This window comes from Arachis stenosperma, chromosome 7, assembly GCF_014773155.1.
Source record: "Arachis stenosperma cultivar V10309 chromosome 7, arast.V10309.gnm1.PFL2, whole genome shotgun sequence".
Classification (NCBI taxonomy): Eukaryota; Viridiplantae; Streptophyta; class Magnoliopsida; order Fabales; family Fabaceae; genus Arachis; species Arachis stenosperma.
The window spans coordinates 75,039,133-75,055,089 of record NC_080383.1 but is presented as its reverse complement, the minus strand read 5'-3'; the positions used below and the strand labels follow the sequence as shown (position 1 = coordinate 75,055,089).

The 15,957-nt window shown below is 29.2% G+C and overlaps 1 protein-coding gene across 1 annotated transcript; it reads right to left on the bottom strand.

Moving 5' to 3' along the window:
• Positions 1-12,168: 12,168 nt before the first annotated feature.
• LOC130939943 (cell wall protein IFF6-like) lies at positions 12,169-15,453 on the bottom strand. Its single transcript, XM_057868003.1, has 3 exons — positions 15,333-15,453; positions 14,088-14,310; positions 12,169-12,454 (listed from the first exon to the last, which is right to left on the bottom strand). Exons 1-3 carry the CDS (start codon positions 15,451-15,453, stop codon positions 12,169-12,171), a joined length of 630 nt encoding a protein of 209 aa, XP_057723986.1.
• Between the last annotated feature and the right edge of the window lie 504 nt (positions 15,454-15,957).

Here is a 15,957-nt window from a genome sequence, read left to right as displayed (position 1 = left end):
AAGTGGATGGACTGGATCAAAGAATCTGTGACGACAGTTTCTTACTCTATTACTGTGGAAGGTCAACCTCATGATTTTTTTAAACTATGTAGAGGATTACGTCAGGGTGATCCTCTCTCCCCCTATCTATTTTTGTTTTGTATAGAGGGTCTTTTTCGTCTGCTCCACAGAGGAGAACGAAGGCTAGAATTTTCTGGTTTAAGATTGAATCCCAGATTCCCTAAGGTTCTTTGCGGATGATTCTATTTTGTTTAGCAATGCGATAATGAAAGACTGCAAAAGTTTACTAAAGTTGTTAAAAGACTATGAAGAAGTGAGTGGTCAGGTGATAAATTTAGATAAGTCTTCTGTTTTCTTTAGTAAGAACACTCCTCTATGAATCCATGAGCAGCTGGCTGTCCTATTGTCTGTACCACATGTTGGCTGCCAGAATAAGTATTTAGGCCTTCCAGCAGTGATCAATAGATAGAAAAAGGAGGCATTTAATTTTGTCAAAGACAAGATTTTACAAAAGCTGCAGTATTGAAAGCGAACTTTGCTTTCAGCTAGTGACAAAGAGGTTTTAATAAAAGTAGGGGCAACTGCAGTGCCTCTCTACACATTGAGCTGCTTTAAGCTCCCTGAGACATTATTAGAGGACATTCAAAAGTTAATAATGCAGTTTTTCTAGGGTCAAAGGAACGCAGAGAGAAACATGCAGTAGATTAATTGGCGGATTACTTGTAGACCAAAGAACTAAGGTGGTCTGAATTTTAAAGATCTCAGAGATTTTAACTTGGCTATGTTAGAAAAACAGGGGTAGAGATTGATTTCTCGGCCTCACTCTCTAATGTACAAGGTCTATCAAAGCAGATATTTAAATTTTCAACTTTCCTACATGCAAAAATAGGTAATAATCCATCTTGGGGTTAGAAAATTGTTCTGGAGGACAGAAAAATTTTGAAGAAAGAAATTTTTTGGAAGATTGGAAGGGAAGATTCAGTTAAAATCTTAGAGGACAATTGGATAAAGCAAATTCAACCAAATAAAATTTAAATTCTCAACCATTAACAGAATCACCTGATTTAGATTTTTGAACTACTCCTACCAGATCAAAATTGGAATCAAGAGTTAATCACCTCAACATTCACACACAGAGTAGCACATACAATCATAAACACAAGCATCAGAACAACAGAAGATATGGTTACCTGGAATAAGGAGAAGAGTGGATGTTACTCAATTGCCTCTAGATATACGTTAGCCTTTTAGTTCTACCATGCACCAGTTGAGTTCTTGCTGGAACAATGCAAAAGGAGAGAAATCTGGAATTCAATTTGGAAGTTAAAATGCCAACCCAAAATTAGAATTTTTCTATGGAAAGTAATGCATGAAGGCTTACCAGTCAAAGAAGGATTACACTCTAGAATCCAAATGGTGAACCCAATCTGCAATCGATGTGGTGCTATAGTGGAATCAATTCTCTACTGCCTCACCCAGTGCCCGGAATCAAAGAATGTTTGGAAAATAGCAAGTTTTCCTTGGACAATCCAAAAAATAGAAACATGAAGATGGTGGTTATAGCTCTAGAAACAAGTCAGAGGGAGACGGCAAATGAAAAAGGAAACTCATTTGGCAGCTTACTAACCTGGTAGATTTGAAAGATGAGAAACTTGAGAATTTTCGAAGTCAAAGTCATTTCTCCTCAAGAAGTAGTAGCTATTGCAAAGTTTAAAATTCTAGAAGCAGTGACTAACCTTCATTGATGAAGTTCTAGATCGACGCTTCCTTTTTCAACAACTCTTCTCTTTCTTTACTTTACTCTTTTTTACATTCTTCAGTAACATTTTTTTTCTTATTTAAGAATTAATCTTTAAAACTTTTATTTGGTTGCAAAATACCCATTTTTTTTTGTTGTAACTTGTAATTTCAAGATAGACTTTTTATATTATTGCATCAATAAAATTTGCCTTTAAATAAAAAAAATTAAAAAAAATTATTATTTACATAACAAGTATTCTTGACAAAAAATTGTTGAATGAACTTTTAAAAAATATTTTTTAAAAAATATTTTTTATAATTTTAAAAAGTATAAATTAATTTGACATTTAAATATCTTTTTTAAAAATAATTTTTGTTTATCAATTATATTTAAATCTAAAATAATAAAGTATTCTATATTATGTTAGAACATTTTTGTTTCTTAAAATAAAAGAAATATCTAATATGAAAATTGTAACTTTAAGAAGAAAAGGATACTTTTTATTTTTTATTATTTTTACTTTTGCTAAAATAAATTTTTCAACAATACTTAAAAAAGCCTTTTTTATTAAAAAATACTTTTCTTACAAATTAATAGTACCCAAACATACTATGTCGGAAATAAATTATTTCTCTTCCCGCGCTAAAAGCAACAAAACAAGCTTAGTAAATTGAACTGGATAAGACATAAGGGTCAACAAATCATGTTTTGAAAACCATTTAATTAATTAAGCTAACGCCATGAGCTTTACGCTAATGGTGCTCCAAATTCCAAAACAAAGGGCCCACTCGTGCACTTTTCTAAGGTTTTTCCCAACAACAATGGCTCCATCTAGTGGCCATACTCCCAACTCACAACTAACATGCCTAATTGGTAATTGCCTACTACAAATAGCAAGTATAGCTATGGTGGCATGTGCTTATATGCTTTTATATATATATATATATATATATATATATATATATATATTGAGTAAATTATTAAAATAGTATTAAAAATTTATATTATTCATAAAAAAATTCTAAAAGATGTTAATAAATGTTAGAATATAATTAGGATCAATTAGTATTATTTAGCATATTTTTAATTAGTATTAATATATGTCCTAAGACCATATATAAACTAAATCTTAAATAAGAAAAAATGACATTACTCTCCTCCTTTACGAGATGTCTAAATACTATTTTTTATTCTTTTCTATTTTTAAAATGTATACTGTCCTTTCTTACAATAGATAAATAACATACACCGTAGTTTATTTAATTAAAATATTCTTCAATAATTATTTTTATATATAAATAAGTGATAATTATTTTATTGATGAAAGAGAATTCAAAAATAAAATTTATTACATGTTATCATTAATATTATTATAGCAGAAAAAATGATAATATAAAATATATTTATTATTATAATATACTTTATTTATTTTTAATATGTTATCATTAATCACGAAATATATAAAAATTTTATATGAAATGTTTTTGTAAAAAGTTAAAATATTTTATACAAAAATGCTATTCGTACATCAAAATTAGTTATTAAAATAAGTCACTAATGTATTTATATAGAAATACATGTGTGATTTAATTTATTTTTAATATATATTTATATTCTAATATATATTTTATACTGGTGACTAATTTTGGTGTACATGTAATATATTCGTATTTTATATTATGTAATCGTAATGATAATAATATATTTATTGTTAAAATAATAAATTTTATTTATTATTAATATTTTATTATTAATCATGAAATATATAAAAAATTTTAAATTAAATATTTTGTAACAAGTTAAAATATTAAAAATAAAATAAATTTATTACATTAATAATGAATACATTTTATATTATTATTATTACTAATATATATATTATAATAATAATTATTGAAAAATATTTTATTCAAATGAGCTAAAGTTTATGTTATTTAATTATTACAGAAAAAAATGTATATTTTAAATAAAAAAAAAAAGAAAATGTCATTTGGATATTTTACGAATAAGAAAAATGTCATTTTCTCTAAAAATTTTAATAGGAAGAATATTAATAAATGTCTTTTTCTAATTGCTAGCTGGGGTTCCCTTAATTTAATTTATTTTGGGGGCAAGGTGCTATTTTCTTCTTACCTCGGGTCCAATGTGCCGTTTGTAGGTTTATGAGCAAGTTAGATGGTCAAATTTACCGAACTTAGATGAAGAAAAATTCACATTAGAAAGCAACGAGATTAATTCAAAAACCTAATTGAATTTATATCAACTTTAATATATTTATGAAATATTTACCCCAAGTTGGGTAAATTTTTGGTTTTCTATGGTATTCCCTAATCTCTAGTCCGATAGATTAAGAACTAATCCGTCGCGGTACTGCGCTCTATTTAAGAGTTTGTAACTGACGAATGAGTTGTTGCATGCACAAGGCGGGATTTGAATCCCAACACTTATTTTAGCGGATTAGTGAGCTAACCACTAGACTAACCTAGCTTGATTTAAAGTTGTATAAGTTTGATCCCTTAAACTTTATCTATAATTATTAGATGCTATGAGAATAATTAAGTGTTATTAATTCTTAATGAACTGATGCATGTAATTTTTTTTTCCTCACTATTATTGCTGTTTACAAGTTCAAGAAAAAGTGGATGCGATTAGAACAATTTTATATAGAAATAGCCTGCTATTGGCTTTCTTGAAAGAGAATGCTTTCAAGATCTATTTAAAATTCCTTCGCCAATGAAACCTCTAGATATTATTGTGTATTGAATATTGCACAAGGATCTCATATAAAAAATTCTAGCCATGTTCCTTTTGCCTCTTAAAAGACAATCTCATCATCATCATGTGATAATGGGTATTTCTATATAAAAATGACTAGTTATATATAATGGCCAAAGATATATCCAGTACAATTGGTATAATACACATCATTAAATCTTATGAGATCTGAGTTTATTTTTCATTAATAGTAGTGGATTAATAAGTTTGTAACTTATCCTAGCTTTTTAAAAAAATTTAAAATGCATATATAAATAATAAATATAAGATTGGTTAAATTGGCAAGTATTTTGATATCTGAATCAATGATATTATATTTTATAATATTAATGTCTATTTATATATGGTAACTTATTTTATTAACAAAATAATGAATTATGAGAATAATCAAACTTATCATAATGGAATAATTAAATATGTCATAGTTAAATAATTAATTTTTTTATAAACACTAAACAGATATTTTTATACGGTTTTTATATTTTATGCGCGTATATAGTTGTACTTAGAAATTAAAATAAAAACTTTTAAAGGATTTTTTAATAATATATACATGCGCAAAAAATATTAGAACATGCAAATTTAGATTCTAAATAAAACTTTTTATATTTAGTATTAATTATGTTAAGTATATATTAATATTAATTAATATAAAATATTTTTTAAAAATACACATTATATATTAAATATGAATAAAATTATATACACATATTTATACAAAAATATATAATAATTAATTTTAGTGACGGATGTTAATATATATATATATATATATATATATATATATATATATATATATAATATTTTTGATTTAATATCTTTAGCCAAACGCTCATTTTAATAGATTATATAATTTAAATATAAATACTTTCTGTAAACGCATCAAGGATATTAGGGGTGCATATGGTCCGATCCGGCCTGAAAATTTGGTTTGGTTTCGAACATTTTAGGTGCTAATTTGGTGTGATTTCACTGAATTTAGGGTCGGGTAAGAGTCTCAAAAATAGACCCGGTCATTATTTTGGGACGGGGTCCGAATCATAGTTCGGATCACCTGAAGTTGGTCTGGTGACCTGGTCATCATACATAATTAATATTTTGTGTTATTAGTAATGGATAATGGCTATTCTTATGTGAAATTTAAGTATTGTAAACCTTAATATTTTGTGTTATTAGTCATTATAAGACTATAAATTAATGTTTTATGTTTAGAATGCATAAGACTTTAGACTAATGCATAATATTATGTTATTTGTATTAATTTAAATATTTGGTGTTATTAGACAATATTAGTATTGATTGTGGTTATGCTTTAATTTTGAAGAAGGGTTGGTTCTTGTTATATTTTTCTAAGTGAATTTTACCATGTCAAATAATGGTTGGAGTCTTAGAAATTTGGATATTCTTACATGCTAACTTACAAAAAGATATTAACGTAATGTAATGTTAACGGCCCGGTTTTTACCCGATATAATTGTGGTTCGAAAGTATATTGATTTCATCGGATCTAGAGTCGAGTTCGGATCTAATAAATAGATCTGATGTATATTTTAAATTGGATCTAAATTAATCAAATTCGGCTTCATCTTGCCTATGTGCAACCCTAAACGATATATATGAATAGGAAGTCCTTGGCTATTAACTATTAGTTTACCGCTGATTGGTGATTCTTTTGCTTGAGACTAACCACATTCTCTTAATTAGTTTAAGAGTTTAGATAATTAAATTTATTATTAACAAAAAAAACTATATATTTTTATCTATTAAATATAAAATAAATGTATTAAAAATTTAAAATTTTTATATTTAAAAAAATATTTTATAATTTTAATATTTATTCTTAAGACACATATGATAAATAAATTCTTAGTCTAATGCCAAAAATAAACGGTACTACTTAAGTAGTGCATTGAATTAAGCAGATAAGGCATAGATATAATAATACTATGTGGATTGAGATATTTAGATTGCTGTCGGCCAAGCACCCTCCAAAGTCCAAACATGTTGTTGTTGTTACTGCAAATATATTTTATTATATATATAATATAACTTTTCTTAATTGCGCAGTTGTACTTATCGTTTATCATCATATATATTAAACTTATGAGTATTGAGTAGCTAGACAGAGTCTGCAAAAATTAGTTTTCATCATATCATACTAAAGCTTTTAACAACAATATATATCAATACACACACAGATATATTAAATAATTTTTCTATGAGCACAGCCTTTTACTTTTTAAAATGATTATATTTAATAATACATTTTATAACTAATACTTATTTTCTATTGTTCAGAAGGATTCGCTTAAAAATAACTATTATTTATTTTATGATGTAACTTGTTTTTGTTTCTCTTAGAAATTGTGTTTATTAACAAAAAAATATTATTTATAGGTGGCTAGTAGATATTCCTAATCGCAAGGATGATTTTCAAATAATAGAATGGTGATCTTTTAAATTTTATTTGAATTTTATTAACAAAGATACCATGGGAGATGATAGAAAAAGATTGTCTATCTAAAGTGAGGAGAATATAATCATAAAGTAATAAAATAAAAAGTTATTACCATTAAATTTGTAATTTTTATATGCATGAGCTCTACTTTTTTTTATTTAAGAGTTATTGATACATGTTGAAAAAGATAACAGGGGCATTCTAAGGCAAAAAGACAGAATGAGAATTTCACACTTCCAGAGGACCTTATCACTAGAGCACGTGCAAAGAAGTTCAAAGAGAGTTTTGGAAACCTGGCAGCGCTTGTGCATATAGAGTTACATCAAGTTCTAACCAAGAAAGAATGGGCAAGGCCCATTGGACTAAGTCAGGACAGCAAAAAACCCAATAATGCTTTCCGAATTCAGTGGGAGGCATAATTTATTTTTAAATTTCGAAATTCTAGACTCTTGTTTTAGTTTGTTAGATGGTCAAAAGTTTGTTAGAAGACTTATTTTAAATCTGTTATGCTTAATAGTATTTTTAGGGATTTTAAATTTAAATTAAATCTGATCTAATCCAATAAGATCAAATCTGATTTAAATTAGTTATCTTATCTTTTAGTTAATTGTTAGGTGCTTATTTAAACACCTTTGGTGAGACAATTTACATAATTTTTGATGAATAAATTTTAGTTGCTTTTAAGCACCTTTTATTGTGTGAGAAGTGAGGTGAGTGATTTGCTTCACTTGTTGCAAGAGGAAGATTGGAGGATCCAACACTAAGGTGATCTGCGTGGTGGTTTCTTTCAGTTTTCGCCCCTCTGGTATAGGTTGTCAAGGACAAGTTCTTTGAAGGTCTAATAGAAAATCCTTTTCGGTGATCTAGGTTGCTAAGAACAAGTATCTTAAAAGTTTAGTAGGAAAAATCCATTTATCTATTCCTTTTAAATTCCTTATCAGTTATTGTGTTCTCGCTTTCTCATTTGACTAACATTTTAATTTTAGAATAGTTTGATCCGGAGATGAAAAACATATATGAGTATGGATAATTTTTTTATTTTTTCATTTTTATGTATTCATAAGCTTATAATAAAATATTTTTTTATTTTAATAAATATATAAAAAAATTTAATTCAATGGATTCTTTTAAATTCATACTTTTTTTGTTAAATTCGTTATATAAATTTTTGTTTGTTATCTTTTTTTGCATATTTTATAAGTGGAAATTATTTAAATTTCAACTATATATACTACATGAATATAAAAAATCAGTCCTTGTATAAAAATATATATTTAGTATTTATAAAAACTTTACTAAAGTTGCTACAAAAATGTTTGATTATTCTGCTGTAAAATGTTTAATTATGATAGGTGATTCCTTTATTGAAAAATTTTATTTTTGTTTTAAGGATGCAAGAGTTTAAAATTAGTATTTTTTAAAATATAACAAAGAAGGTATTAAACATTATACTAAAATTGGGTAGATCACGTCACATTATGAATACTCTAAGAACCATATTTTTGAAAAATGTAAGAGTTATTTATAATAAATCAAAGGGAATTGTATTAAAATGTATGGAATAAGAAAAATAAAAGTAAAAGTATTGATAAAATGAGAATTTCATCGTGCTAGTATTATAGCATAAAACTCCATATACCATAGAAATTATAAATTTAAGAATGATTATGTCATTTTTTTTTTTACTTTTTACTTTAAAACATTGTTTTAATGTTTTCAACAAAACAGGTTTTATATGAAGCATATACAAGTATAAAATTACTTTTTTATATATTGATGTGATCATAATATATATTTGTAAAACATTTTCTTGTACACAAAAGTATTAATATACGATGTCATGTATATATTATAATAATAATAATTAAAATATGTTGTTTATGTAATATTTCTTAATAATGACACCAAAATCATGCAGTTTGGATTTGGATAAGTGTTCGTTCCTAATTACAGAAAGGTTGAATCAGAATATGAAACGAAACCATACAAAAGTGGAAAGAAAATCCAAGTATGGTTAAAGCAGGAAAACGGAAAGCTTTTATAATTTTATATTAAGAAAATAACATAGAGGATCACGCAAACCAAGTGAAGAAAGAGAAAAAGAAAAGAAAAACAAAAAACAATGAAATTAAAATACCACACTAACCAAAGCAGGCTTTACAGCACATATACACATGATAGGTAGAACTTACAAGTTACAAGCCATCCACATCACAGTCGCAATAGGCTCCTAGCTCCCATAAAGATTAAAAAGTCATCCAACTCCTCACATGCATGCAATTGTGAAACTAAGAATTTCTCTTATTATAAGTAGTAACCTATTCACATTTTAATTTACAAAGGGTGTAGGTAGATAATAAAAATATTAAATAATATAAATAATAAATATATTGAATATTTATTTTATTAAGTATACAGATAGTTATTTTAATATTAAGATTTAGATAAATAATTTAAAATATAATATATTTTTATTTAATTAATAATTATTCATATTATTTAAAAAAATTATTAATTACTTATCATAATCTTTTAATTTAATATATACGAAATGATTAATATAAAAAAATTATATTACTGTTCAATTATATATTAATATATATTACTTAATAAAATCGCATTTGACTTAAATTTATTGAGATAATAGTACATAATTTAAAAGAAGTTATTCTACTATCATATTTTTAGAGAAGATAATAACCCTAATTATTTGTACACTTTATCATTTATATTAGATTTAATATTTTAAAAGTATGAGTTTATGATATTTCGTTATTATTAGTTTTAATTTTTTGTTTGTTAAAAATTTTAAAAATCTAGCTGCATTGTCTGCTATCTTTTCCTCTTCTTACTGGCCTCGCACACTGCCACACCACCATTCACATCTTCTCTGTTTTGTCCTCATTGTATTGCATGTCCCTCTCTTCATTATTGTTTTTTGGGGTTAATGTTGGTTTTCTATAACTTCATTTATGTTTTTCTAAATTTATTATTTTATGTTTGGATCTAATTTTATGTTGTTCAAGAAAGTTATTATTTATCTAGCATAATCCATAATTTCATATTAGAATACATTTTTAGAACGAAAATGTGAGAAAGATATTCAATGATTCCTCTTTAACCTTATGTTTGCTGGAAATTAGGGAGTAATAAGAGAGTGTATATGAAATAATAAAAAAGATTACATGTTTGATTAAATGTGTACATTTAAGTATTTATTTCGTGAAAAATGAAATATTGCTTGGTAGAAGCCAAAATTTTGTGTATTTTTTTAGAAATATATGATGTCATTAATGTCTATTCTATAGGGGTGAAAACAGGCCATGTCAGGCCAGGCTTTGCTCTTAATAGATCTGGCCTGTCATATAGTTAATTGGCCTGAGCCGGCCTGTAGCCTGTTATAGGCTCTTTATAAAGTACTAGGCCTGGCCTGTTATTCAGCCTGGCCTGGCCTGGCTTGAAGCCTGTTAAAAGGCCTGATAATTTTTTTTTTACAAAAATAAAAATATTATTTAAAAAAAATATTTTTTAATAAAAATAATTATATGTAATATGTCATATATTTAATATTTATAAAAAATTTTAAACTTTTAACATATTTAAAATATACAAAAATATTTATAATAAAATATAATAAATTTAAAATATCTCATAATTTTATTAATAATAAATAATTATTTATATATTTAATTATATTTTAACAGGCCCAGGCAGGCCTGACAGGCCTATAAGGCTAATTAGTAAGCCTGGGTCTGGCCTATTAATGTAATAAGGCTTTTAAAAGAGCCTGGGCTTGTACCTATTTTATAACAGGTCAGGCCAGGCTAGGCCAAACACAGGCCAGGCTGTAGGCCCCTGGCAGGCCGCCTGGCCTTTTTCCACCCCTACTATTCTATATGTTGCTATAAAAGCTTTTTACATTGTAAAAATGAAAATATTATTTGCTGAAGACCTCTAAGTCAAGGGAAAATGCGATTGAAAATTCGAAAAATATTAAAGTGATAATATCACTAATGTCCAGGTTGTTTGCCCTTTTTTAGAACATGATTCTAATTTATCATTTGTGGATGGATGATATGTTGCACAATTTATGAAGATAATAAAACTTGAGAGTATTTTTATAGTGTCGATTTTTTTTGTTGCACATGCGTTCAACGTTAAATTGTTAGATTGCACTACAAAAAACTTGTTGAAAATTGTTGAAATTACCATTAGATTTTGCATGAGTCATTATCAGAGGATTTACCGTCGGACTTTGCAACGGTTAGCAATACCGTTTCGTCAAGCTATAAGCGTTACTGTCGGATTAATTAACCTGTTGCGAAATTTGCCAGCTACCTTGGCACAAATCCAAATTAAAAGAGCTCGCTTATTATCATCAAAATTTATGTCGGATAAATCTGACGGTAATCAAAATTTCGAAACCCATCATTTTGCTTAATGAAACCAATCTTACCATCGAAAGTGTTCGACAAAAAATCTGACGATAAACGTAACCTAAATTCAAATTCACACCCATCCTCCCTCATTTCTGAATCTCCCCCCTCTCTCCCCTCTTTTCTCTTTTCTATCTTCTTTCCTATACCGCAGTAGCCACCACCCTCCATTGTCGCTACTAGTGACTTCCGACGTGGTCACCGTCATTGCCACTGTTACAACACCCATCATTTTTCTATTTTTTCTCTTCTCTCACTACCACTAGCCTTCATTGTTACTATCACTGAGGTCTATCATCGCCACTATCTCTGCCACTGTAGTTGTCCCCTTCTCTACCATCATGAATGGGTGTTACGCAAAGGAAGAGCGTCTTCAACCTCCTTCAACTGCTGTTACCACAGCTATTGCTTCCACTGTCACTGCTGTCACTGCGTAGAGGTGCCAACGTCACTGCTTCTGCCACTCTTTATAACAACCCAACTCCTAGCACATCATGACTAATGGTAATAGCTAGGTGCTACTACTCGACTTACCTTAGGGACTCTAAATTAAATATATTAAGCATATAAATATGATCCTGTATCGCTTATTGAGATGGTGTGTTGCCAGATATAAAGGAATCCATATAAGTTAAACAATAAAAACATGTAGCATATAAATATACAAAAGCATAGTAATATCATATACTTGTCCATAGGCTTAGTTTAATACATCATAAAGATTACATCCGCTGCTTATTTATATGATATATAGATATTCATCGACTCTGGAAAAAGACGACAACTATACTATTACCACTACCACCACTACCACCACTACCACCACTACTACTACTACCACTACCACTACCACTACTACCACTACCACAACTATTACCACCACTACTACTACCACTACTATTACTACTACTACTACTACCACTACCACTATCATTATTATTACCATTACTACCACCACCACCACTACTGTCACTACCACGATTACTGTTGCTGTAGGAGATGATGGTGGAGTGAAAGGCATAGGTGCATCCGACATCACTGGCTCTTGAGAAGGATCAAACCATGTGGATACTCTGACTCATAGATCATCGGGGATTTCAGCTCAGGCTTTGCCATGTTCAAAGGATATAGAAGGAACAGGTATTGGCCTCTACTTGGGTGAAGCTCAAATAGCAGCATGTCATACGACATGTTGGGGTCAAAGTCTAAGGTGAGCAAGGGATGGGAGAATGGATGGTCTGAAAGGTAGTATGTACGAGTGCGTGGAGTGCCCCCAAAATACCGCACCTCCCATCGCAGGATTTATGTACCGTCAAAACACCAAATATTCAAAGAATATCACGCCTGTCCCTATCTGCGGACATGAAAAGTAAAGGGGTGAGAACCTAAGGCTTCTAGCAGGGTACTACAGAGGAAAAAATTAAGGGGTCTGCAACCTAAGTCTAGGAATTCACGCAGTTGCATCGATAGATCACATAAACAAGTACAAGCACAAATATATAATAGAATATCAATTATAGGAACTGGTAAACAATCACAATCACAAGAACTGGTAAACAATCACAAACACAGAGAAATACAACAAGCAAGTATGATGTATGTCTAATCCTACGTAGGCCATGAGTGCATAGGTTGGTTGACTACCTGCAACCCGATGTTACCTATCCCTATGTCCGGATATGGTTACTCCGCTGTGTATAGTCGTGCATACGTGCCTCATGAGTTTCAATAAACTATGTCCATTTTATAACACTTAGAAAGAATGGCCCAAGAAATGTGCTCACAATGAATAACGATCCACATGGTGGACATTTCCACGTTCATATAGTCTCTAGGTAGGTGGAATGGAAGTTTACTCTACCAGGAAACCTTTAGCACCTTGGGGTTTATAGTTTCTCTTCATGACACATTTTAATTAAATTTTCACGTTCTTGTTTTGCATCAATACACATCCTAAGCCTTTTACTAAAGCATCACAATAAACCTCAAATGATCCTTGGGGCTTTGGTAGTACTAACATCGATGCTGTTATCAGCTTCTCCTTTAAGATCTTGAAACTTTTTTTACAATCATCCGTTTAGACGAATGGTATTTCTTTTCTGGTGAGTTCAGTTAGTCGTAAAGCCAACTACAAGAATCTCTTTATAAACCTTTGGTAGTATCCGGCCAATCTGAGGAAACTCCAAATCTCAGTGACCGTCTTAGGTAGTTCTCATTCCAGTACTACTTCTTTCTTGGTGGGATCTATGCCTATGCCTCCTTTCAATACCACATGTCGCAGAAATTTTACTTCCTTTACCCAAACTCACACTTAGAGAGTTTGGCAAACAATTTCTTTTCCTTCAGAATCTGTAGTACCATCTTCAGATGTTTCCCATGCTCTTCCTCCATTCTCGAGTAAATAAGGATATCATCGATAAATACCACCACAAACTTGTCCAGGTAGGGGCAAAAGGTTCTATTCAAGTAATCCATGAAAACGGCAGGAGCATTTGTCAGTCAGAAGAACATAATGATATACTCATAGTGATCGTATTTGGTCCTAAAGACAGTCTTTGGTATATTTGATTCTCTGACTTAGATCTATGGTACCCGATCTTAGATCGATCTTGGAGCTGAAAAAATTGTGGCTCTTCTTAACTGATCCATCAAGTCATCGATCCTAAGAAGAGGATACTTATTCTTGATAGTGATCTTGTTCAGTTGCCTACAGTTAATGCACAACCTCATACTACCATTATTTTTCTTTACTAGCAAAACTGGGCTCCCCATTGCGGTGCACTTGATCGGATAAACTTTTTTTCTATCAGTTCCTCTAGTTGCGACTTTAACTCCTTGAGTTCCAGTGTTGACATCCAGTAGGGTGCAATCGAGATCGTCCCTACTCCCAGTGTAACGACCTACATTTTTAAAAATCTAAATAGAAATAAGTTATAATTTATTTTATTAACTGGAGCTTCTTATTTTTAGGAACTAATTATTAAGAATAATTAAATTAATTTTATGATTATTAAATTTTAAATTAATTATGATTTATTTTATTAGTTTGAACTATTTATTAAAAAACTATTTTTATAGGCAAATTTAAATTGATTTTTTATAATTATTATTATCATTTGAGTTTAGATTAATTAAGATTATTATATAATTTTGATATAATAAGATATTTACATAACTGATTTTATGATAACTAGAGTTTAAATTAATTAGAATTTTTATATAATTTTTATTATAACAAGATATTTTAAGAAAGGATAAAATTATTATTATTATTATTATTATTATTATTATTATTATTATTATTATTATCTTTGATTAAAATAAAGTTTAGTTAATATTATTATTTAGTTCAAAATTTGCCGGTATGAGTAAATATCAGTACTCTTTGATGAACTTAGTTTTGCTAATATTTTATCATATGTCTTTATCATTATGTTACTAATGTAATTTATATTAGTAACTCATGCATATATATACATATATACATATGTATGTATATATATATATATATATATATATATATATATATATATATATATATATATATATATATATATTACTTGTGTTTTAATATATTCAGCTTTCATAGTTATCCGCTTAAGATATTTATAACTTAAATCGTTGACTCAGCAATTTAAACATGTGACACGTGGCCTTAATGACACTTGCCCCTTTTATTAATCTCATCATATCATTATCTTACTTATTTCTTTTCTTTTCAATGGAATTAAGAAAAAAAGGGAGGGAGCCGTGAGTGAGAGAGAATGAGAAGCCATGAAAGCCATAATCTTCGGCATTCGATTTCTTGAGTTTTGTAACTCTGATAAAAAAAATCTAATCCAAATAAAGTATTCGTATCTTCCAACTCTTCGCATTGACGTCACTTTTGTTTGGAAGAAGTCGCGAAAGGGAGCCGCTGAACCTTCCATAGCCGCAGCCGTGAAGAGTGTCGCCGTCGAGCTGCCGCAAGAAGAGTCAGATGAGATAGAGAGAGAGACGCGATGGAGAAGAGGGGAAGGTGTGGTGTTTTCCTTCACTACCATTGTTGTTTGAGGTTGACCGGAAGAGTGGAGGTGACGGTGACTGATGAGCGGATATTTTATATGCTTTTTGGGGATATTTTCATATAGTTTTTAGTAGGATCTAGCTACTTTTTAGTATATTTTTATTAGTTTTTATGCAAAATTCATATTTCTGGATTTTGCTATGAGTTTGTGTATTTTTCTATGATTTCAGGTATTTTCTGGCTGAAATTGAGGGACCTAAGCAAAAATCTGATTCAGAGGCTAAAAAAGGATTGCAGATACTGTTGGATTCTGACCTCCTTACACTCAAAATAGAATTTTTGGAGCTACAAAACTACAAATGACACACTCTAAATTGCGTTGGAAAGTAGACATCTAGGTCTTTCCATCAATATATAATAGTTTATACTTTGTCCGAGTTTAGATGACGAAAACTGGCGTTCAACGCCAGCTCTCTGCCCTATTCTGGCGTTAAACGCCAGAAACAAGTTGCAAGCTAGAGTCAAATTCCAGAAACAAGTT